The sequence below is a fragment of the Dermacentor silvarum genome, chromosome 6, assembly GCF_013339745.2.
Source record: "Dermacentor silvarum isolate Dsil-2018 chromosome 6, BIME_Dsil_1.4, whole genome shotgun sequence".
Classification (NCBI taxonomy): domain Eukaryota; kingdom Metazoa; phylum Arthropoda; class Arachnida; order Ixodida; family Ixodidae; genus Dermacentor; species Dermacentor silvarum.
Genome location: NC_051159.1, coordinates 149,444,569 through 149,468,321, shown reverse-complemented (window position 1 = coordinate 149,468,321; position 23,753 = coordinate 149,444,569). Strand labels below are relative to the sequence as shown.

The 23,753-nt window shown below is 42.8% G+C and overlaps 1 protein-coding gene across 1 annotated transcript in view; it reads right to left on the bottom strand.

Annotated features, from left to right (window-relative positions):
* LOC119456217 (vacuolar protein sorting-associated protein 16 homolog) overlaps positions 1–23,532 on the bottom strand; it is a 41,850-nt gene extending 18,318 nt beyond the window's left edge. The window contains exons 1-15 of the mRNA XM_037717856.2: positions 23,432–23,532; positions 22,645–22,736; positions 22,399–22,499; positions 22,133–22,261; positions 21,244–21,388; positions 18,461–18,585; positions 17,694–17,813; positions 16,715–16,770; positions 13,968–14,042; positions 13,191–13,285; positions 11,838–11,914; positions 11,278–11,409; positions 9,516–9,643; positions 3,220–3,364; positions 934–1,068 (exon numbers count right to left, since the gene is read on the bottom strand). Of these exons, the coding sequence (XP_037573784.1) occupies positions 934–1,068; positions 3,220–3,364; positions 9,516–9,643; positions 11,278–11,409; positions 11,838–11,914; positions 13,191–13,285; positions 13,968–14,042; positions 16,715–16,770; positions 17,694–17,813; positions 18,461–18,585; positions 21,244–21,388; positions 22,133–22,261; positions 22,399–22,499; positions 22,645–22,736; positions 23,432–23,484 (1,608 nt within the window). The 5' untranslated portion in view covers positions 23,485–23,532. The remainder of the gene's footprint in view (positions 1–933; positions 1,069–3,219; positions 3,365–9,515; positions 9,644–11,277; positions 11,410–11,837; positions 11,915–13,190; positions 13,286–13,967; positions 14,043–16,714; positions 16,771–17,693; positions 17,814–18,460; positions 18,586–21,243; positions 21,389–22,132; positions 22,262–22,398; positions 22,500–22,644; positions 22,737–23,431) is intronic.
* Between the last annotated feature and the right edge of the window lie 221 nt (positions 23,533–23,753).

Genomic DNA, 23,753 nt, shown 5'->3' with positions numbered 1-23,753 from the left:
TTTCACACAATACACCCATTGTAAGTTACAGGCCCACTCTACTGCAACAAAGATTTACAGGAACACCAGAACGAAACCTGAGCCTTTTAAAAAAAAAAATTTAGACAGTGCAAATTTTACCTTGACATTCACCTAAGTGGGCGACACTGCAATGATTCATTAATAGAATATGAGTTTCAGGGCTAAGGTGTAATGAATGCCCAGTTGTGTCATGACGCTACATTGCAACTTTAAGGAGTCACACAGAGTGCTGTGCATTGCACATTACCACTCCTATTTCCAGTTCGGCTTTTACACAAACTTTATTGACAAATTGATTCGACCCCTCTATGTTGCCCAACCATAATGTTGCTCAAAGCCTTACAAGTTATATAAGCTTTAAGTGATAAGGAAGGACAACACAAACTTTGCCTTGAACCGGCTTCATCATAGCTAACATATAAGCGGCAGCAATAGCAGAGCAAAGTGGTGCACTACGCACCCAAACCAACTGTCACCTGACGTTGATTGAATGATTGATTGGGTTTAATATTTCAAAGCAACACTTCGGCTATGAAGGACACTGTAGTGAACTGTTTTGAATGAATTTTGATCACCTCTGGTTGTTTATCATGCACCTAAATCGAAGTACATGAGTGCTTCTGCATTTCATCACATAGAAACACAGTCACTGTGGCCAGGTATTGAACCACCAATGCCGTTCTCATCAGTGTAATGCTATAGCCATTGAGACACCACAGTGGGTTTATGCTGTTGTTAGCCACGGTAAAGTCCAATATGCAGTTAGCACAAACAAGTATCCAAAGTGCTTACATTTCTTTGAAATGAAAGTCAGCAGGCAATGAATGCTCTGGGCACACTGAATCAAAACTGAAACCCTTTAAACCAAACCACCATAGAACTAGGCCCAGGCCATCTAAATAAACCACTAACCTTGATGGCCAGGTCTTGCCTTCCACAATCCACTGCTTTCCTGGCTATTTCTGAGTAAAGAATTCCAGGTGATGAATCTAACTTTTCTGAAATGGCTTTCGCAACTTCATCTGTTGGAATGTGCAACTGGGCTACCTAAGGAATGGAATGAGAAAGATGGAACTTTCAACTTGCAATTGACAATATTTATTTCACAATGACGAATGACAATTTTAAAAGCTTTGAGAAGCAAACAGATTTTTTTTTTTTCTTGGAATGCAGTTACTGTAGGCAGGAAATAAACCAGCACCTTAACTATTTACCAATGAGCTCATTTCTCTGAGGCAATAATTGGCAAAGAGGATATGGTGGTTCTTCAATGCAGGCAAGGATCACCTTGTGAAGACATGTCACTAAGCATAGAATGGGCATGACTCATTGACAGTAGTCCTTGACAATCCAACACGAGCAGCTCTGGCCTAACACAGTGTGCGATGCACCAAACATTAGCTTGCGGTAGTTATCTTCTTTTGCATTTTGGCATCTTTTTAAAATCAAGGACATTCCACACACTAAATAGAAGTTGTGTTGGGAAACCGTATTCCTTAGCTTTTGAAAAATGGGTTCCAGTACCTGACCTTTTTTTATTTAGCATACCAAGTTTATGAAGGACTTGAAAGTGGTTGGTGTTTCAGAAAAAACCTTTTAAAAACATAGTTACAACCATTTGGCAAGGGATAACAGGTTCTCGACAATACAGTAGACTTCCACTATTTTGACTTCAGTTAATTCGATCCCGGCCGGCGTCCATGCATTTCTACAGGCCCAAACTTTCGTTATTTCGATCCTAAAATTCACCTTCGCTGGATAATTCAAACTTGACCAGTCAGCATGCATGCACTTGACCAATATGTCATGATTTCCACGGTGGCCCCAATAGCGACACCTTTAGTAGCCACTCACTGTATTGGCAGAGCTTAGGGGTCAGTGAATGCGTTGAACACAGGTAAAAAAACTTCCATCGAAAACGCCTATTTTCAGCCTGTCCTAGGAAGAATTCCAAGCAATAGCCGTAGCTTTCAATGTCTGATTACAGTATTTACACTTTTCCGACACGCACCTTTCTTTTTCAAGAAAATTGGGCCGCACATTGCCTGTGCGATGCAATCGGACAAAATACCGAAACCGCCTTCGCGGCGTTGGTATGCTTTACCGCATAACACGCGTGTATTGCGGCGAAGCAGGCTTTCAAGAAAACAGGCTGCCATTGTGCAACACATACTCGTATTTGATTCCTGCTCATTTTATTTGCTAAAAAAATTGGGTGCAGGTTACATTTATACTTTGCTTCGGAGCTTTAATGTCATGTCTACATTATTTTTCTACATTGGAGACATATAAAATGGGTGCATGTTCGATTCGATGGCATGTTAGAATCGGGAAAATACTGCCAAATGAATCAGCGGCGTCTTCTGGCGTTTTTTTCTGCATCTTGTTTAATTCGACCAATTTCATCAGTCCCACCGGAAATTGACTGCATACTGCAGTATTTGCACAATGCAGTAGTGCACACTTTTCTTTGACAATCTTTTCCTAGAATGCATTGCACAAAATCCTTCAAACAGGGATAAAAGACGAGACATATGAAACGAGGCATTCAATCAAACTGTCCCATCTCGCAATTGGATTTAAGAAGCAATTCTGACACCAGGTTGGGAAAAAAAGAAAGAACATATACCGTTCTTGTTATTAGGTGCTTGCCCTTACCTGCATCTCTATAGCAAATTTACATGTGGTACTCCGAAAGGAATAGAAAATGAGATCATCATGCAAGCTGTCTTGTCGAATTGCGTTTTGCTGGCCATCGACAGCTTCAACATCTTCCCACAGAAGCCAGTGATGCTGGGGTGGTTGGTTCAACATGGCTTCAATAGTGCAGGAAAAGCTTTTTTTTGCATCCTGTCTGTCTTCGTTTCCTGTACAGTTTTACCATCATAAATCCCCTTCTTGCTTTTCACTGACATGTAAATTAAGCATGAATAAACAAAACCAAGTGCTTGAAGTCTTAGAGAGCATTGAGGTTCAACCTTGTCTGTTGGGTAAGACATGTTTGAATGTTCAGGCATGCTAAAAATATGCAAAGGACTGCACACACCCATCTTTTTAATCAACTTGAGCACTTAAGCTTGACAGTCAGGGCCGATGTACCAGCCTTTCCTTCTTCAGCCCCATCACAAGGGTCACTATTCAGATTCCTCAGCCCTTCTTGGTCAAATGCAGTGAATTTCCACAGTTCTGGTGGCTCACCTTATAGCAGGCCCAGTGTGCCAAAATACGACTGGTGCCCTCTAGGTCCGGGATGCGGAGGTACTTGGCAATCTTGAGTGCAAGATAGTAGTGCTGCCGCAGTACCAACCGGTCTAGCAGGACATCGATCGAAAGGCACTGGAGCCTTAACAAGCACACTGTCAAGGGAAGCCACAGATATGCAAAAGCAGCAATATATTCCAGCATGCATAGACATAAGGGGGAAAAAAAATGGGTTAGAATCAAGTAAATGGTTGTTTATAACAGAGGTAAGCAATGCAAACATATTAATAAAAGGAGTAATGGTGGAAGAACGCTCCAAGATTAACGTCGTACGATAACACCTCAATATAAGGTATATATAGCGTATTATCGGATATTACATTTCCGCGAGTATTGTACTGCTATAACGAAACCAAAACTGCATGGTCCAAGACCATGCAGCATAGTAAATATTCCTTTCACTTGGCAGTTCAACATGTGTATTCTGGTAGCAAAAATTTAAATATCTAGCAGGCACATTCTGGATGCATGTGTGCGTTCAGGCCAAAGGCTTGGCTTGGCTGGGCCATGACTGCAAGCCAATTTGGCGATCCTGTGTGATCACACTGATTGCATGACCATGGAACATTGACGTTGCAAAAGATATGTACGGCAAATCAGTTCTGCGGAAGCCTGCAAGGTAGAGGAAGGTTCATGAAAGGGAATATTCTCATCTACCTGACTATAGCATGAAGCTACAAAGGAAACCCGTGTGGGTTTTTTAGAAACAAAGCTTCGCAGCTGAAGAAAATTTTGACCTAGTCCGGGATTGAACCTAGGACCAATGCCTTTCCGGTGTAGTCGCTCTATCATCCGAGCTAAGCAGTAATTAGCAGATCGCAACGGGAGGCCGAATTAATCGACACTGAATATAGGAAATCAGTGCTGCAGAAGCCCATAAAGTGAAGGAAAGTTCATGAAAGGGAAAATTGCCATCCACCAGACTGTAGCCAAAGCTACAAAGGAAACCCCGTTTCCGCAGAATTTATTTGCCATATGCAGTGTCCCTGTGCTTCAAGTTGTCGACTAATTTGCCGTTGAGCTGTGATCAGCTAACCTCCTGGTTAGCTCAGATGGTAGAGGGACCACCCCAAAAAGGCAGTGGTCCCAGGTTTGATCCCCAAACCAAGTTGACTTTTTTTCAACAGAAAAGCTTTCTTTCTGAGAATCCAGTATGGGTTTCCTTTATATCTTCATGCTACAGTCAGGCAGACGACAATTTTTTCTTTATCACAAAAGATATGTATGCAACTTATTGTTGTTTCCATGCCATGCATTAGCACAGCAAGCCATCAATGGGCCATCAGAAGCTGTAGGAGACCCTTTGTTGGGCTGTCAGAGGCATCATGATTGTATTTTTAATTTTTTGGTCATTAATATCAGCTTGTATGAGTGGAAGTCCCAGAGATGTCTTTTAAAAGAGAAAGGGGAGGAAGCAAACTTTTTATTTAATGTACAAAAAAACAGTAAGACATAGTGGCAATCCCCGACAGCTTTTTCTTTTGTAACAGCGAAGCTGTTTAAGCGAGCTGTAATTTGCGGTGCGTAGCTGTGGTAGCCATTGCAACCCGGAGGAGACCTCCTCCGCGTGCTTCTTGCGTGCGCGTGCGAATGCACGCGGTCTCCTCCTCGCCAGCTTCTTGCCTTCCCAACCCCTGCCTCTCTTCTCTCCGCAGTGCGCTGAGCCAGGAGAAAAAAAAAAGGCGAAAGCTTGCACTAGGCCGCGCAAAGCTCAAGACATAGCGAAGCTGGCCGATTGATATCAAGTGGCTAGCCTCCAACATGTTCGGCATCGGCAAACAGCAGCATTCTTGGCACTGTTCCGACCTTGGTCAGCCTGCCTGCGTTTGTGGCATGCCAGGAACGCTGTCGCTCATAAGCGCCGACACGTCCACAGCGCTAGTCACGTGAAATGTCACCAACGCGTTTGACGTCGGCAAGCGACCGCGTTCTTGGCACTGTACCAAACTTGGTTAGCCTGCCTGCGTTTGTGGCATGCCAGGAGCGCTGTTGCTTGTAGGCGCCCACACGTCCAGCGCTAGTCATGCGAAACGTCGCGAAAGGGAAGGTACCTCCGAAAATGATCGCTCGAGAATACCTTGCTACATACGTAGTTAAGTTAAAACAAGTTAAGACCTAGCAGCAACCAAGTTCATACCTAGCAGTAGTAGCCAGTAAGCTTCGCTGTGCCTAAGCTTTGCGCGACCGAGTGCAAACTTGCCCGATTTTTTCTTCTTTATATCTTATTTCTTTGGGGAGAGAGGAGGTGAGGAGAAAAATTATTATTCAGCAAAAAAGACGAGCAAAATCGCTTTTTTTGTCAAAAAAAAGAAAAAAAGAAAGAGAAAGAAATATGCAGCAGTGTTTACAAACACATATTGAACAACTTAAACTACTGCGGCTCCGATCATTTGTATTCATAAATAAATTGACTCAATCGCACTTCCTTTGTTGTGCACATGCGATGTTACTTCTCAATAAAAAGAAATTGCAGCAGAACCTATTTTGCAACAACTGTCGATGGTAATGTGTTAGCATTGAATATATTGACACAATGTATTGCCCCCGTCGGAACGAGTTATGTGTGAGGTGTGTACTGCAGCGCCAGTCCTCTTTCGCCCCTCTCTAAGAACACTCGTTGCCATCTAGCACAGCTGCTGCGAAGCCTGCAAGCAGTCTCAGAAATGCATGGCACGTCAGTGCATGCGAACAATGAGAGACGCTGCGCCAACTGGTGGCACTGCCGATAAGTCCACACGTGGCCTCTGAGATGAGAAGCGTGGCACGCCGGTGCCTTTGAATGCCGAGAATTTTTCCCTCGCTTGTTGCATGTACTATCGACCAAAAAAGTTTACGGACCACGGGATCTCAGAAAACGATAAATATGTGAGCAGCCTTTAAAAGTAGCCAGTAAAATCGTACATCACAAAGTTGTTCGCATATACCAGTAGAGGCTGGAAATGGGAATACCAGGCTGCATTTTGAGGCTGCGAAGATATTCAGCTTTTTGTAAGATCCGTAACCTTTTTTTGGTCGGTAGTACATTCAGTGGCACATGCTCGATGACCCAAGTGGGGGAGAGGTTCACCGAAGAGTGGCACATACCCAGTGAATTCATGGTGCAGCTCGCTAAAGCAGCATGAAAGACATTCACTGAAAACTGGCACATACCCAGTGCATTTGTGCCGCAGCCTGCTAATGCATTGGGTTTCAGTCCTTGAAAAACCCTTGTGATGTGGGTTCGATTCCGTTAAGCATCGGAGAAACTTAAGGGATCTTTTTCGTCATTGTAGAGCAGCACATTCCCAGCACTTGGCACATACATAGTTACCCAAGTTGGTGTCACCTACTGGACCATACCCAGTGACCAAAAAGATGTTCATTGGAGACCAGCATAGACCGAGTGACATACCCACTACTCCAAGTGTCGTAGAGTTTCTTTGAACAGCAGTACCTAACCAGGCCTGCGCCTACAGTGAACTATGTCGGCCTATTAAAGGTTCTTTGAAGGGCGTTAGGTATGTACACATTGCCACATACTCTGTGGCCCAAGTTGGTCCAAGGGTTGGTTTCAAACCCTGTCACATGATCTCAGCAGCCCGATGCGCTACCCATTCGACCACTGACTACCCAGTGACCGAGGTAAGCGGGAGAACTGTTCGATACAAACAAAGACACACACGTAGATAGATAGCCCCCGTGAAGTGTGTGAAATACCATAAGAATGCTAACGCATTAATACAGTGGCGAAGTTTTGTGCCAGACCTTTGATAGCATAACAGTACAAAGGAAATATCACTCACTTTTGGTGAGAAGCTGATCGACTTGGCATTCATGTTCGCTCAAGAGATATTTGAATGGAACTCGAAATCACAGCTTTGTGATTGGTCAGCACGCTCTGTCATCCTCATCACACAACTCCTATCGCTAATTGATCCCACTGGAGAATCGGTTAGATTAGAAATTATATCCTGGGGTATTAGGTGCTTTATTACTTAATGTGTTTGAAGCCACCTTTGTCAAAATTACGGCAACGAAAATTGTCATAGTGCTCGCCGAGGCATGAAGGCTAGCAGCTCTGAGAGATATGAAAGCTTTCTGTCTCCTGACACCTGCTCCTGGTTTGCATTTCTGCCACTCGGAAGATAGTAAAGGCACGGGCACACTTGAGAAAAGATGCGCACCGCAAAAGCTGCCGCATGCAAGGATGGGTCTTGGGCATGGTCCTGGGGCTATTTTTTGGGACATGCCGCGTGCTGCAGACAGAAACCAACGAGAGCAACCACTTCAGTTACATGTACACGAGGCAGCCGGTGTCATCCGGACACTCCGGATGGCTCGTTTTGCTCTTGCATTCATTGGGTTTCGACGGTAGTACACTCTATAGAGAGGAGGCGATACCTTCATGTCGTCAGGTGACTGCAGCAGTGGCTATCTGCCCGTCGGTGTGGCTGCGCTGTCACACCTGCGTTTTATCGGCGGCGCACTACCCGCATTTTCGTGGGCTCTCCAGCAGCAAGACTTGTGTTATTTTTTGCCTTCCCAGTGATCACGCAACAGGATGGCCAATTTGCAAAAATATTTAGCCCATATGCGAGAAAACTATTTTACAACGAAAGTACTCTCAACCACTGACTAATAAACAAAATATCATTGTCACCAATCAACAGTTTTGCCTTTATTACCCCAGACCCCTCTACTCTGCGAGAGTTCGGCACTTTGGCAACCTACTGAACGGTGACAAAACATTCCGTCACGGTGGCCAGGTGTGGGTTGCGGGGAACTTTGACAGGATGAAATTTTCGGAGTAATTATCAGAGAGCTTTTCTGTTCACTGTGGGCTGGACGGGCTGGAATGTATTTTGTGGATGGGAGTTGAGGAATCACGGTTGTGTGGTCGACGATCCCATCAAGTACCAGAAATGCTAAGCTCCTGGTGCCACAGGTAGCGACAATAGCCAAGTGGGGAGAATAATGTCCTCAATTATTCACTTAGCAGAGTTCCCTGAACATGCAGTCTCGTGATCGACGCGGTGTTGCTGATTAAACATGATCCAGAATGCCGAAGAGGTGCGCCTTAGGTGGGACTGTAACGTTGTGCTGGTACAGGCAGGGAACCTTGCATTCTTGGAATGCCTGGGTGACAGAAACACTTAACATAGCGTTACTAGTATAGCTCCTAAAGAGGAGATTATCTGTGCCGACAAGTGAAAACTCAAAACTGGCAGGGGCAATGCAGGAGTCTTTGATAAGCGCAAACCTCCACGCCGGTCTCCGTCTATCACTGGCGTCATAAATGGTTTCTGCCCAAATTGTGGCCGACCCCACTCTTCAAACCTTTTCTTACTTTTCCCGCTCGCCCAGACGCCCAGATGCATTTTTATACCTCCTTTTCTCCGAAAGTGACACACTTCTAGCTTGTCATGGCAACAAGAAAGAAGTTGGCGATAAATTATGAACATAGGAAGAGCGTCTCGTTACTGCCCATTCCCTTGATACCAGATGGCCATGGCCAGTCGCCTAGCTGCGGTACACCTACCCCGTATTAACACGTGTTGCTTGCTGCTGAGAGCCCATCCTAACAAAATATCTCTGCAGTCTTCAGAACAGTCGGGTGTCAGGAGACAGAGCACTTTCAAATCTATCAGGGCTGCTAGCCCTGATTTTAGTGCGAACTACCAATGCCGTAGCACAGAAAGCAGCCCTGCTTCGGACTGTCCGCCTCATCAATTTCCAAGTGGGATCAAATAATGATATGCGTCGCGTGATGAGGACCACAATATCATGATAGCAAGATCAATCTAAGCATCTCTTCAAAAAAGTCCCCGAAAAGTGAGTGAAACTTGCATCACACGATATTATCAAAGTTCTGGAGCAACGCTTTGTTCCTGTATTTGAAATGTAGAAGAATAAAGCATGTGCACAACGCAGGAAGTACGACTGAGTAATAGTCGACTTGTAAATTACTGCGTGCCCTCTTCTGCGTGTAGCCGTGGCCAAACCACTGTCACTTTTGGGCTTTGCTTTACCTTGCTTTCATGGGTCTTTTTTCTCCTTACTTTTTTGTGTCAAGTAATGGTTGGAGGAAACGCCAGTCCTCTGTCTCTCTCTCTCTATATATATATATATAGGAGGCGTAGGGGTGGTTATAGCTGGTGGAGAAGCACCCCTCCCCCCCCCCTCCAAAATAAATTTCCGGCTACGCCACCACACCACATTGCTCATCTGCCGAACACCCAGCGTGCAAAGGATACTGCGTGTAGGTCAGCGGCAATCCCACCATGTGGTCTCTCACAGCATTCAGAACCCGCAGCATACGACAAGTTTCGACAAAGCTATTTGGGTTCATGCCTTGTACAAATGACTTTCCAAAGAATGCAGCCTGGAATAAAAAAAGTCATAAGAATTCTGTCAGTACTACCTGTGAAGTATCGGTTGTGCATGTCAACAAGAACTTCTAATGTGATATTTTATTAATAAAATGCTTCAATTTAGGCACACAAAAACAGAGTTATTGTCACTGATTTCACTTTAAAAAGACTGACAACCAACCAGGAAGCGTTATGAGATTTTGATGGAAATAAAAAGATCATGATTTTTAGTGATAGAATTGAGAATTATGTTTGCAGTTTAAGTAGGAATTATCACTTTAAGTTGGCACAAACGTCGCGAAAAACGTTGTCGTGACCCTTAGTGGAGAAACTATGATACTAGAGATGGATGATGACCACGTAACTGCAGGTTACTGTACGTAAGTTGACTAATAATAAGTGCATCATATGTATTGTTAGAAATCACAGCCTTTCTGCTATATAAGCATGTGCACTTTATTCTATGCATATTAAGATCTAAAAAAAGTTCACACATACAAGCAGTGTTGCGATCATGGGAACAAGTGGGAAGGCAGAACCACAGTGGGTCATGATGTCCCTCATTGCATGGTGGCACACAAGTGCTTTTGTAAGCGTGTGAGTTAGCAAGCAAGTACCCAGAGTTCTGTGGTCTCCCTGTGACACACAAAATGCCATCGATTAAATGTGCTGTAAATGGGTGCCAGGCCGCCAGCCCTACATGAATAGCTCTGCTGACATATCCTACCACTTCCCACCAATGCCGGCGTAGGATCACTATTGCACTAACCCATCGCTGTTTCCATTGTATGACTTCATAAACACGATCACAATTGCAGGTAGAAAATTTCTGATAAAAAATGTTCCAAAACTTTTTACGCATTACCGCTGCAGGAATAAAAAAAGTATCAAAAAGAGATTGTCGGTCCTTTCAAGAAACATTAAATTATGGGGTTATACGCGCAAAAAGGGACTCCGGAAATTTGTACCATCTGGGGTTCTTTAACGTGCACCTAAATCTAAGTATACACAGGTGTTTACGCATTTCGCCCCCATCGAAATTCGGCCGCCGTGGCCGGGATTTAATCCCGCGACCTTGTGCTCAGCAGCCCAACACTATAGCCACTGAGCAACCATAGCGGGTTTCAAGAAACATGCAATTCCTGCTTAAGTAAGGACATACAACTTGTGTTTCGTGACTGCAACTTGCAAACCTCTGCAGGTGTGGTGGTAATGTCGCAGACGATGCAACAACTTTCACATCTTATGAGTCTGCATAAATGTTTGATTCACAGGGTTTAATGTTTCAAAGCAACACTAGGGCTATAAGAGATGGCCCTACTGGAGGGCTCCGGCTTAATTTTCACCATCTGGGGTTCTTTAATGTGCACCAAAGTCTAAGTATGCGAGTGTTCTTGCATTCTGCCCCCGTAGAAATGAAGCTGCAATGGCTGAGCATCGAACCCGTGACCTCATTCTCGGCTGCAGAACACCATATCCACTCAGCAACCATGGTGGTTCGGTCAACGTAAATAAACATGCTGCTTTATGCAATCAGATAGCTGAAAATCGGTAACTACATACATGAAGTTTACCTTTGATGTACGAGTTGCTCAGATTTGCATACATCTGCGAAGATATATATATTTTTAGTTAGACAGCTTACCCTTAGCAGCTTCTTCTGCGTTTTAGGCTGGTACTCGTGTGCAGCAGCATCAATGCACTGCTGTACAGCATGCTCCAGTTCATTGTTCTCCATGATTGTCCTCAGGTACTCATCAGCTCTGTAGCTCTTTTTCTGAAAGTCACAGGTCGGATTCAGTTGCCGGTCGATTCAGACAAACACATATTCTGGGGTTGAGTTTTTAAAATCATATGCCTCATGCACTGCCGGTTCACACAGCTACAATTATATGTGTGCAAAGTAAGACAGACTGGGAATGTACATCTTATAAGGCAAAAATAGCATGAAATAAGATAAAAGACAAAAACACTACTAATTTATAAGCCACTGTCTGCATCGCTCTGTAGGAAGTATATATAATTTGCTCAATAAAAGGCCACATATCCAAGACTAAAAACAGAATGCTTGATACAAGGCACCTTTTCAAGTGGCACTTCTCTATCAAAGCAGCAGAAAAAAAGGAAGAAGAGAAAGCTTCATTAATAAGGAAAAGTAAACGTCAATAACACAAATTGAACAAGCATTACAAGAAAAACACAAACCTCAAACTCCACGGAAGCCTCAACAAGAAGAGCACCAGGCTTTATTGAGCCTATTCTGAACACATCTGTCACAACATCTGAAAGCAACAGGCACAAAATGTAACATGAAGAATAATTATATGAAAATTATACCCCAAAGAACAACCAGCATACTGCTTCTCAACAAAATTTTGCAGCAACCTCCTAAAAAGAAAAAAAAAGAAAAAGAAGAGGGAGAAAAACACTCATGCAGGTATAACGCTCATATCGGAATCTATGTGAATTCAAGCTTAAGTGGTTAAAATGCTTTACAGCTAACGGCGATGCCCTCAACTATAAAGCATAATTAAACATTCTGTTAACAGATCGGTGCGCTTTAGAGCTATCTGTGAGCCGACATTACATCTTCACTTTTTATGCAGGAATCACATGTAGTGGGTCATGCACATTCTGGAGGAGTGGCCAAGAACCCAATGGCACATGCTAAGTGGCTAAATCAAAGAGTCCGTTAAATATAATTTGCCATTTTTTTAACAGGTCAGTGTGCTTTACAGATGCCTGTGAGCCAACATCTTAGCACAGGTTTTACATAAGAAGTAACCTTTGTAATATACCCACAAATATATTCGGCAAGACAGCAGCCACATTCAGGAAAGTCTGGGAGGGTTTGCAAAAAACGCTTCGCTTAAAAAAAAAAGTTTACATCACAAGCAAGAACCCCTGTGATGATTGCAAGAAGAACTTTAGGAACAGGTCTGGAAACTTAAGTGCTTGCCAAATTAACTGAAGAAATGTTGGATGAGTGCAAGATGACCCAGCAACATCCAATATTTTTCTGTGCGTGAGATGTCAGGGTCAATAGCAACTAACATGGCAAATGCTGAAAGGAACCCCGAGAGAATTCCAGTTCCCCATTCTAGTTTCGTACATGCAGAGTTTGACGTTACTGCAGTTACTTTACAATTTCTAGTACACTGCATCATAGCCCATTACATATAAGGCCATGGGTTTAAATGACAACAGATAAAAATTATTTTTACCTTCCCTTAATGAGGAACCCAAACAGCCGTTTAGCCATTATACAATGCAGTCATTGCAGAAATAAACACCACTGTTATAACTACAATCAGAAGTATAAAAAGCACGAACCTGTGCTGACTACACCACCTCATGATTTCTTCAGGGATCCTTTTTGCTAAGTACAGCCTTTTTGTAGGAAAATATTTATTAATCTAACATGAAGATAGGCTACTACTCCTACTATTACTGCCACCTTTGAGCACACTGCAAATATGGTAAGTGAATTTTTATTTTCTAACATACTTAAGGAAGCATAACTGCACTTGTAAAAAGACAGGAAAATAATGTTATTACCTGGTACCTTTTGCAACAGTTCATGACTGATATTGCCGATGATGCGAGCACCATCCAATTCCTGGACCAAGTATATTGATGTATCAAAAGTGTAAGTGCGTAGCAGTCAAGAAACAACTGAGTACGTTTTGATTACAGTGTAGACCACTTACAAAGATGCCACTTACATAACAGTAACCCAGTTATAGCAATGGGTTTTGTCTATGCCCCGTATGAAGGTCTATAAAATCAGCACCAATACAGGGGTACAGTAAAGCTCCACTTAACAGGCTTGATGGGACTTCAATTAAAGTTCTCAACTGAGCGAAATTTCATTCTAGTGTTAATTACATGTAAGAGCTTTCCATCAAATAAGAAATCTTGTAAAATTTTGCTTCTGAAAAGTCTGTTTAAGTGATGTTCAATTAAGTGGTATTTCTCTAATTCACTTACAATGATTGCAAAGTGATTTGCATAATGACTTGTAAAACAGCAACAAACATATAATGCAATTTACACCTAGAGGATCACTAGCTAGTAGCTTTTATGCTAAGTTTATGTTAAGCCTTTCACATGGTAATGCACGCAGTGTGCATACCATCAAGAAATAGCAACTTACACAGCAATGGAATTTCCCAGAAATTTTGCTAAGATAGTGCAGCATGGCACCCCCCATACAATGCTCAAAACAAGATTCCTAGTACTATGTATGCTAGCCTTTGAGTAAATCAGTAAAGCAAATTATGAGTCTAAAATTCGACCAAGCTACACAATCCTTAACTCTGAGGCAAAGGATATTTTATGAAGTCCCTGTCCATTCCTACAACAAAGACGAGGTTGTTCCAGTGCCCAACAACAGCCCTGCGGCCACACCTAAAAAATAAATATGAGAGAAAGAAATGGAAGAAAGAAAATCAGTGTTATGTTGAGCACAAGCCTTTGAAGCAAAGATAACCACACATTTCTTCTCATCAAATATTAGAAGCTAGACATTCTTTCCTGTCTATAACCACAGTCATCCTGATCAATAAAATACAATAACGAACAGCGCTATACAAATTAAGTTAAACACAATACAACAGGTGCACTAAGCAGTTGAACATTACTGCATGCAAAAAGAAACTGCGATTGTGGCAGATGAATTATGGCGATTACCAATGTGTCAGGGTACTAAAATGCTGTTGAAAACTAGGAATAAGCTACCATGCTTCTGTAGCATGGTTATTATTAATGAGCTAGAACAAGTTATGAACTATTCAGCCAGTCATAAGGGTTACATAACTCAAGTTACCATAGCAGTGACAGAGGTAGTGTTACCGTGATAATGTTACACACTATGGCTGAAGAAAGAGAGAGAAAGGAGGAAGAAAAGGCAGGGAGGTTAACTAGACTTTGTCCAATTTGCTACCCTACACGTGGGGAGGGGAATAGGGAAGTGAAAGGAATAGACAGTCTTGATCGCACTTTCACATGCATAAATAAAGCCAGCTGCAGCATATATAAAGTCGGACACTAAAGTCTGTCGCCTTCAAGTATTGTAGAAGAGCTTGAGTGGCTTTCCGGGCTGATGAGCTGTGAGGCCAGGCTCCCAAGACCTTTTTTTCTGTGAATGGCTTATCCTCCAGGCTATTCAAGGCACATTGGAAAGTCTGGTGTTGCTTATCGAAGCGAGAACAGTGGCACAGGAGATGATAGAAGGTGATAGATGATAGAAGATGATAGATGACTTAGTGCGCATGGGTGAGTCCGCTATTCCAATGCTATAGCTGAAGGCTACTCCGACCCACAGCTGACAAAGCAGTGTTGCGTCACGTCATGAAAGGTTTGTAGGTAATTGCGGTTTTAGTGATGGGTCGAGGCTGTGTAATTGACGGTTAGAGTTCTGCGGAGTATTCCGCTGACTTTACATGATGGCACGCGTGAGAATTCTCTGGACAGCAGCCAGCCAACCTAAGAAGCTGCCGATGCTTCTTGCACTCAACAAGGAAAACACCGCACAAGGGCCGGTATTTTGTAGCGATGCGTTATGCTTTATTCTATGCTAGTCTTATCATCCACCGTTCACGGCCGGCTGATCCCGTTGATAATGTGAGTGGACCATCGCTCTGACCAATGACTAAGCACGAAAAGGCATTAGCGTCGGAAAGGCATCGCTACAAAATACGGGCCAAGTAATGCACAAGGTGGCACACACTGCTGAAGGCTTTACTTCCATGCTAGTGTTTTTTTGTGACCACTGCTATCACTGCTTCTGCCAGAATGAAATAATTATGGTGGGGAAAAAAAAAAAAAACAATTGGGAACTAACAAAATCAGTCCGCCATATATGAAACAAAGCAAACAAGTGAATGAACTACCTATAGCTGTATATACAATAGAATCTTGCCGATACATTCCTATTTGTCACATTTTCTCGGCTCTCACGCTCTGAAGCACCAGTCCTATTTAGTGTGGGTTTTCAATAGTATATTGGCTTCCTATTCAACTTTAAATAAGGCTTTGTATGAGAGCAGCTTCTTGTCTCATTAGTAGCGCTTCCACAAGCGTTACTGGATGTTACATTGTTCCATATTTTATGTTCTTTTTCTGTGGTCTACTAAAGACACATCAACAGGGTGCTAATGTACTTTATATTAACATCAATGCTTGAACAAAGGAGCACCCATAAGGAACAAAAAATCTAATGCACAGTTTGAGATTTGATGACAGTCATGTTTAGGGAGGCTGTAAATGAGCCTGTGAAGTCATTATACCACAATATATTAAACTGATAGATTATTTCTTTAATTATATATTGTGGGGATGCGCGATTCTCACGCGTCCCATGATGTTGTTTTCCCCGCATATCTCCTGTAGTCCGGCTTCTCTGCGTGGCTAAGCCCGGTGGTGGTTGCGGCGCGTTGCGAGAGATGGCGCTAGTGTCGCGATGCTGGCGCCACCGAACGGCGGGGTCACTTGGGGGAAAAAGGTCGGAGGCGCTCTCTCTTTGGCTGGGGATCGGCGACCAACACGCACGAACGCGTCGCGCGTGCGCCGGCCCGCTTCGCGCGACCGTCGCGCGAGGCTTAGAGCGGGACACCGGTATGGACGAACACGGATCGTTCGAGCGCGCCACCGTTCGCGTGACTGTACACGTGAACGACTAGGCGATGGTGTCATAGCATGGGGCGAACGTATTCGCTCGCTATCGGGTCGCGGTGAGTCGGACTTCCTTGATTTGTCGCGCGCCCGTGTGAATGTTCAATTGGTTGTAATTCGGCTATTATGTATTAGTGTATGAAAGGTGCAATAAATGCCCTTTTGATTGTTTGCACTACTATGTGTCGTTCCTTTGTCCCAAGAGCACATGTGAGACCCCACAATATATATATATATATATATATATATATATATATATATATATACATACACATATATACAGATACTTTCCTACTGCCAGCTAATAACCAGTCATAAAACGTATAGCATAAATGAGGGAGCTCTAACTTGTGCAAGACCGCCCGTTCACAATATCTAAAAGGTAGTTGACGAGAACACTGGCTTACCACAAAAGCTGTTTGGGTCGAGACTTTGCCCGAGTGTCAATCTCGCAGTATACCGTCTGGAACAAAGGTCAAGCAGAAACACTGCGAGTCGAAACTTGGACAAGATTAAATTCAACTCAGCTTGTTAGACATCATTATGTGATGTTAGGAGCACAGACAAAAAGCCATTACGATGAATGGATTGAAGAAGTCTATGCCCCTAGTGGCATGCTGCGGAGTGCGACATCAATGTGCATGCCATTTGCAAACTATGACATAACTATGACTATAACTGTTGTTATAAAAGTGCTCACATATTAAAACAAGCTCTAAACATAGAAATCAAAGTACATCACATGCTGGTGAAATACAATGCAATAGAACAGGGTTGCAATGATCTGTTAAAAAAATTGTGCATTATTTTATGGAATGTGATATCAACATCAGTTTGAATTAGCGAAATACACTCGTATCAAATCACAAGTTGTAGTTTAAGAAATGACTAACAGCACATAAAAAAATGCTAGTACAATGTAGCAAAATTAGACAGCACTGGCTGTCACAGAAAGAAAGCCCGAAGCTCTTTGAGAAATATAAAAATGTTTGGTACCCTGATATGGTATTCAAGATCAGTTTTTCTAAACAGCTGTCTTCAACTCAAACCGAAAATTTTACTACTAGATGTGCCCGATGGCTGCAGATATTTCATGTAGGAAATGTTTTTTTCTACAGAAATATTTTTCATATGAGGAATAATGTTCACTCATTATGGGCATCTATTGTAGCAGACACAGTGCAGGTCAAGACATCTCTCCTTTATGCCTCTCTCACTTTCTGTAGCAGACGCAGCACTGGCAATTTGGGCTCCTTTTTCACTCATGCGACCAGCTTAAGCTGGGCTCTTCTTAGTCAAACAATATATTTCAACAAACAATGCCTACTATGCACACTTCACCCATTGCCTGCACTGCGGCACATTACTAATGATAGTGACACATACCTTCAGATCGCTGGAACCTGCCCAGAGGTGGCCATTGTCAAGAAATAGGGCAATGTTTTTGTAGTCAAAGGACACAGCCATTTCGATGACAGCATTGAACATAGACTTGATGGGCGGTGTCTAAGTGAAAACAGCAGTGAAAATCAGAACTTGGGACTTCATCTGGCTATTTCACAGCACAGGTTCACTGGCCAATAAAATGGTTGTTATAAAGTTCAAACCTGGAGGCATGTGCTACAATCCCATGCGTGTTTCAATGTTGTATCGAAAACTGCATACAACACGAACTAATTTCTAATAGATTCCAATAGTCAGAGCACCTTTGTCTGTGACACGCTGTTGATTGTTTCAAATTCCACGGCCAATGTAATATAATCTGGAGCAGTCACTCTCGCGAAGATTTTGCTGATAAACTGTTTTTGGCCCCCTTATATAGAGTAACCAGTTCCAGGCAAACTTGGTCAAAATCTTCAGTTCCCTCTTAGCCAGGAAAATTGAGAAAGGTACATTTACCTCTGTAACTAACATAACAGACAGTCATACACTTGCAGCTGAATACTTGGTTAATGAAGTGCTGTAAATAGAAGAGAAAGTGACTATTTTATCCGGGGCTATCCACATACATATTAAGTTTATATTTCTGCTTAATAGGCTTGATAAATGAAATTATGCAACATTATGGCCACATTACTGCATGAAACAGCTATTCGGTCAATGCACTCTGGATAAGCGAACACAGAAATGTCACAAGGAAACTTGATACAGACCTCTAAAGAGCATCTTGTAGTGCTCCTGGGGTCCAGCACATAAATTTTCTCATCTTTGGCAACAACTACTTTGGTACTAGAATCATCGAGGATGGCAGTCCAGCTACTGGGTGGAGCATCCAAATCTGTTCAATACAAAACAACTACATCATTAAGCTCACATGGGGAAATATTGTAGAGTGAGATGTTTAGTTTGCTAAAAAAAAATGTTTTCACAGCTGAGCTGGCAACCTTTACTTGAAGGGACACTAAAGAAAAATATTAAGTTGAGCTAGATTGAAAGATTAAGCTTCTGCAAGAACAACTTCATCACTTGTTGTGAAAAAAGTGCTTTTGTAAGAGAGAAAAATGACGAAAACGGAAAATCAGAGTGGTGACACATATCGTGGAGTACGGTATGTCTCTCGTGTGACACATGATGTGACGTCAGGGCACCAAGCGGCTGGTACCATCCGCTAGCTGAGAGGTTTGAGGAACGCCACCGACATGAGTTGAGAGATGAGTGGCTGATTCGCAGATAGCGCAAGAGGTGATCACGTCATGGCCTCAATTTTGGCACAGGCTGGGGAGTGGCAGCAAGACATTAGGTGGCAGTTTTCTATGCAAAAAAAGTCATGTAATGGTGCCCAGAAAATGATGATACACTTCTAGATAGATAAGCTTTCGAATAATTCAATATTTTCTTTTAGTGTCCCTTCAAACAGAAATGCCATTCTTAAGAGGGGCAATGCAACAAATTGCTATCAGCCCTCTAGTGAAAAAACTGCTTACAGAGCCAGCGACATAGTGTTACATATTTCACTTTGGTTTGCAAAAAGGATAAGTGTGATTGCTACATAAAAAATTAATATGTAAGAGTATGTACACATTTCATACCAAGTACCTGCCATTATTACTTATTACTACTGCTACTGAAAATTACGCAGATCTAATGCAGAGATTGGAATTTGTACTAAGTGAAGCTTTTATAAAGCAGTTAATTGCAATGTAGACAGCTTATGCACTACACTGTTCACGAGGTATGCCAATATGCAAACAGCGGTTCATGTGAATGCACACTGCGAGACTTCGGTGCAGTGATGCCACAAGGACGAAGGCGAGTTTGTTAAGGGAAGAATGGCGAGGAGAGCTGCTTACAGAGAGAATTACGACGCAGAAGATAATGCTAACGTTGACTATTATTTGCCGGTTTCATTCCTGCATCCTGTGGCCTAACGGAAACTTCACACACTAACAGAAGCTGATCCACAGATGAGCTTTTACGTGCGTGCGCTCTCGCATGTGCCAGAAAACATGATGCAAGCATCAATCATCCTCCAGAGCTACTTGGCACTGGCATGAGAGAAATATGTGTGCGAATGTGGCCTAATGGTTAAAGTAACTGACTGATGATGACTTGTAGGTTTTCTTGCGCACTCCTCGTACCACCATGGCATGCGTCTTTTGTTTACACCGACACTTGTCTGTGGTATGCACCGTGAGGCAGCTTCTATTATAAGGGAAGTAAAATAAGCTGTAGCCTCATCAATGCTAAAACTAGCTAGATAATTGCATGATATTTTAGTGAGATTGTGAAATTGTTCCCAGTTGGCTGATGCCAGTTTCCATCGTGGGATACTAGGCAAGGGTGGTTGCGAGGGATCGTCTTCTTGCAGCACAACAGGGAAGTGGTCACTTTCGGACGGGTCTTCAATGACCGTCCACGTAAAAGAAGAAAATAAAGCCGGGGAGCATATCGCTAAATCAATAGATAAAAAACTTCTGCGAGCTTGGCTAAAATATGTGGGCTTCTTTTTGTCTAAAAGGCAATCTGCAGAGGTCAGTAAAAATTTCTCAATGAGACATCCAGAAGCATTATGGTACGATGAACCCCAAAGCGGATGATGTGCATTAAAATCTCCCATTAAAGCATATGGTTCAGGTAGTTGGTTTATCATTGCTATAAAATCAGTACTAGTCAGGGGGTAGTCAGGAGGAATGTAAATGGAGCAGACAGTAATCAGCCTCTGCATCATCATCACTCTAGCCGCTACGACTTCGAGATCAGACGTTAGTTCTATATGCTTAGATGCAACAGATTTTTGCATAGTTATTGCCACTCCTCCCGCAGCATGGCTGCGCGTATTCCTATCCTTTCTGAATACATTGAACCGGGTTAGGATATTTGAAAGTTTGAAGCCCAGGTGGGTCTCTCTAGGCACAGGACTGTTGGCCTGTGCTCATCTAGTAATTCGCAGACATCATCCAGGTTTTTTATGAGTCTTCTACAATTCCAAGACATACTCCCACTTGACACCATCTTTAGTGTGCTCTCCACAGTCGTATTTATAGGGGTCCATGACGTAGACGTCACGTGATCCAGGTTGCTCCGGCTGGCAACCTGGATCACGTGACGTGTACGTCATGTGATCCAGGTTGCCAGCCGGAGACACCTCACAGTTAAACGCGGGAGGGGCCAACCTCCATGTGCTCGGGTACGTGGTGTCGCAACACACCAAACGCCTGCTTGCGCAGACGCCCCTGCGGGGAGAGTAACAGACTGCTGTGCTAGGACATTGAGGTACAATTCCACCATGGGACACATAACTATTTCATTTTCAGTGTACGAGCCGTTCCGCAAGAAGACAGCAGCAGCAGCCCCAGTCAGCAAATTGCAGTTCTCACTAAAGAAGCTGTGCTTTAAAATTTCAACCTTATGACATAAAATAGTGTGGTAAGACTGTGCTAACATCTAAATCTTTTGCCAAGCACCAATAAGAACAATGCGAGTGTAGATTACATACCAGGTATGTCTCCCAGCTGCCATGTCTTGTAGCTAGCAATGTTTTCTACAAGAAAGAACTTGTAGGAGCCTGTGAGGATAATCACTCCGGTCCTTTTGTTAGTGGAAAACACACGAGCTTCAAGGACACCAGTATCTTTAGGAATCTGCATGTGCACCGACAAAAAAATGAAGTTACTTTTTTAAAATTGAAATGATGTGTTGGAGCAACGTGGCTAGGGGTGCTAGCTGGTAAATACTTCGTAATAGTAAACACTGCAAGAAATTTGACAAACAGAATAACTATCAATTGAAAGGTTTGCTACATGGGACGTAGTACCTGTACCAGAGAGGGGCACAAGAAACATGATACACACGAAAGTCAAACAACTTGGAGGCAGCATGTGGCGAAACTATGTCACTAATCTCAAAGATATGTGAAATGTTAGTGATAACCGCGTATTATCTGTCTGGATTTAAGTTCATTTTGCTTGATGATATATGAGATCACGTGACCAACTAACAGGCACCCTGGCAGTGGCCTCCGTTCTTATGTCCTGTGGATATGCACATTGTTAACCACATCAATACCTTGTGTGCTCCCTTGGGTTTCTTTCAGCTAGCTTATGTAACTCATTTTGTGCGAGTTGTATGCATGTGCATCTAAGATTTTTTTTTTTTTTTTGTGCACTCCCCATACAAAGCAGACTGCTTCTTCGGGGAGAGCAGGGAGCGCTGCGAGCTCATCCTGCGTGAAAACTGCATCATATGGAATGAACGGTGATTTGAAGATGCCACCATCTTGCGCTAGTGAAATAAAATGTTCAGTTTAGTTAGTATTTCCTGATCCAGTTCATGAAGTGCAAGCAAATCGAACGAGCCTTTGACATCTCCCATACTTCTATTCTCACCTGTCCCATGGTGAATGTCGTTTGCACTCTCCCTTGCAGTGTGTACTCGGTGATTACGCCATCTCTTTGTATGACAACAAGGCTTTCCACGTTGGACCATCCCATGGCCATGATACTCCCAGCATCATGCTGCAATAATACCCGAGACACTTTCAGCACTCCGGCTATATTAGGCCACCACAAGAGTCCACATACAATTTAATGTCATCACAAATGACACTTACAAAGCTAATGCATACGAAGAAAGCTTGTAATAGCAATCTTACCTTTATATTCCCTAGCGTCTTCCCACTTGAGGAGAAGAGGTGTATTAGGCATCCACTGCTCAGCTTTATCCGGGCGACCTTACGGTCATCCCTGATGAGTGCTAAGGAAAGAAACACGCAAAATTGTGCTACAGGGTTTGTTCAATATGATGTAGCTCGAGTGCTTGGCGTAAAGGTTTCTCATAATGCACGCATCTATGCACCGAGCATCCACAGCATTCATTCGCCTCTAGCAAGGGTACGCACCAATTGGTCCGCCATAGGGAGCTGCCGCGACGATGAAATCTGACAGCTCAAGGTTCTGCGCCTGCCAGTCCATAGAATAAAGTTCGAACTTCCTGCGCAAACGGTACGCACAAAGACAGAACATTAAAAAAAAAAAAAAAATGCACAGCACAACGCTCTAATGACAGTTAGCCTATGCGTTTGCTACTAAACGCAGCACATTTGTGATGCTGGCAGTGTAGCAACAATAAGTACGACTGCTTATTTCAATACGATACTGTTTGCAGTTGTCAATTAACTAAAAAAAAAAAAAAAAAAAAGAAAGAAAGAAAGCGTGCTACTGGAAGACATTTGGATAAAAAGGCAGCAAGAAAGACGACATTGATTGCACGGAATGCTGCGAAATAAGAACACTAGGTTTTCATGAAATACCGTCCCCAGAATGAGCAAACACAAACACTACGAGCATATTCTAATAAAGCGGTGAAGTACAGAACTTCAGTCCGCACCGGCAAACTTCAAATAAATTAAAAACAAGAGCTCGCGCACTCAACACATCAGGAATGCATCGCACGCTTTTAAGACTTCGAGTTGCGTTTCGAAGCATTTATCAACAACCCACTGCTTAAATCGTCAATATTTCCCGCATTATTAATATCGACAGATCCGAAAGATGCTTCAATCACCGAAGTTCTGACACTGAAGCAAATGTGTATAAGCGTTCGACACATTTTGCCAATGTCTGTTGCACGTACGTACACATTTTATTTCTTGATTATAAAAAGAAAAGTACTACAGCAATGGTCACCTGTAATAAACATCTTTGCCTAGCGGACTCCAATCAGCTGTGTGCAACGCCATTTTAGCATCGCCCACCACAAGGTTGGCAAGCGAAGTAGACAAGAAATCGTCTACAATAAAAATGCTTAGGCGAAGCGTGATGTATTTTACAAGTATATAAACTGTTTGCCTACTTGTACTTTGTCCTTGAACAAACACTATATTAATTAAAAGAATAATAACATTTAATTTATTTGATTTTACATTTTGTAAATAGCACCTCCCATCTTAGTAGTGCGGTTGACGCAGTTTCGTTGACTTCGTACGCTTAGAAAAATAATCCTAAAGCA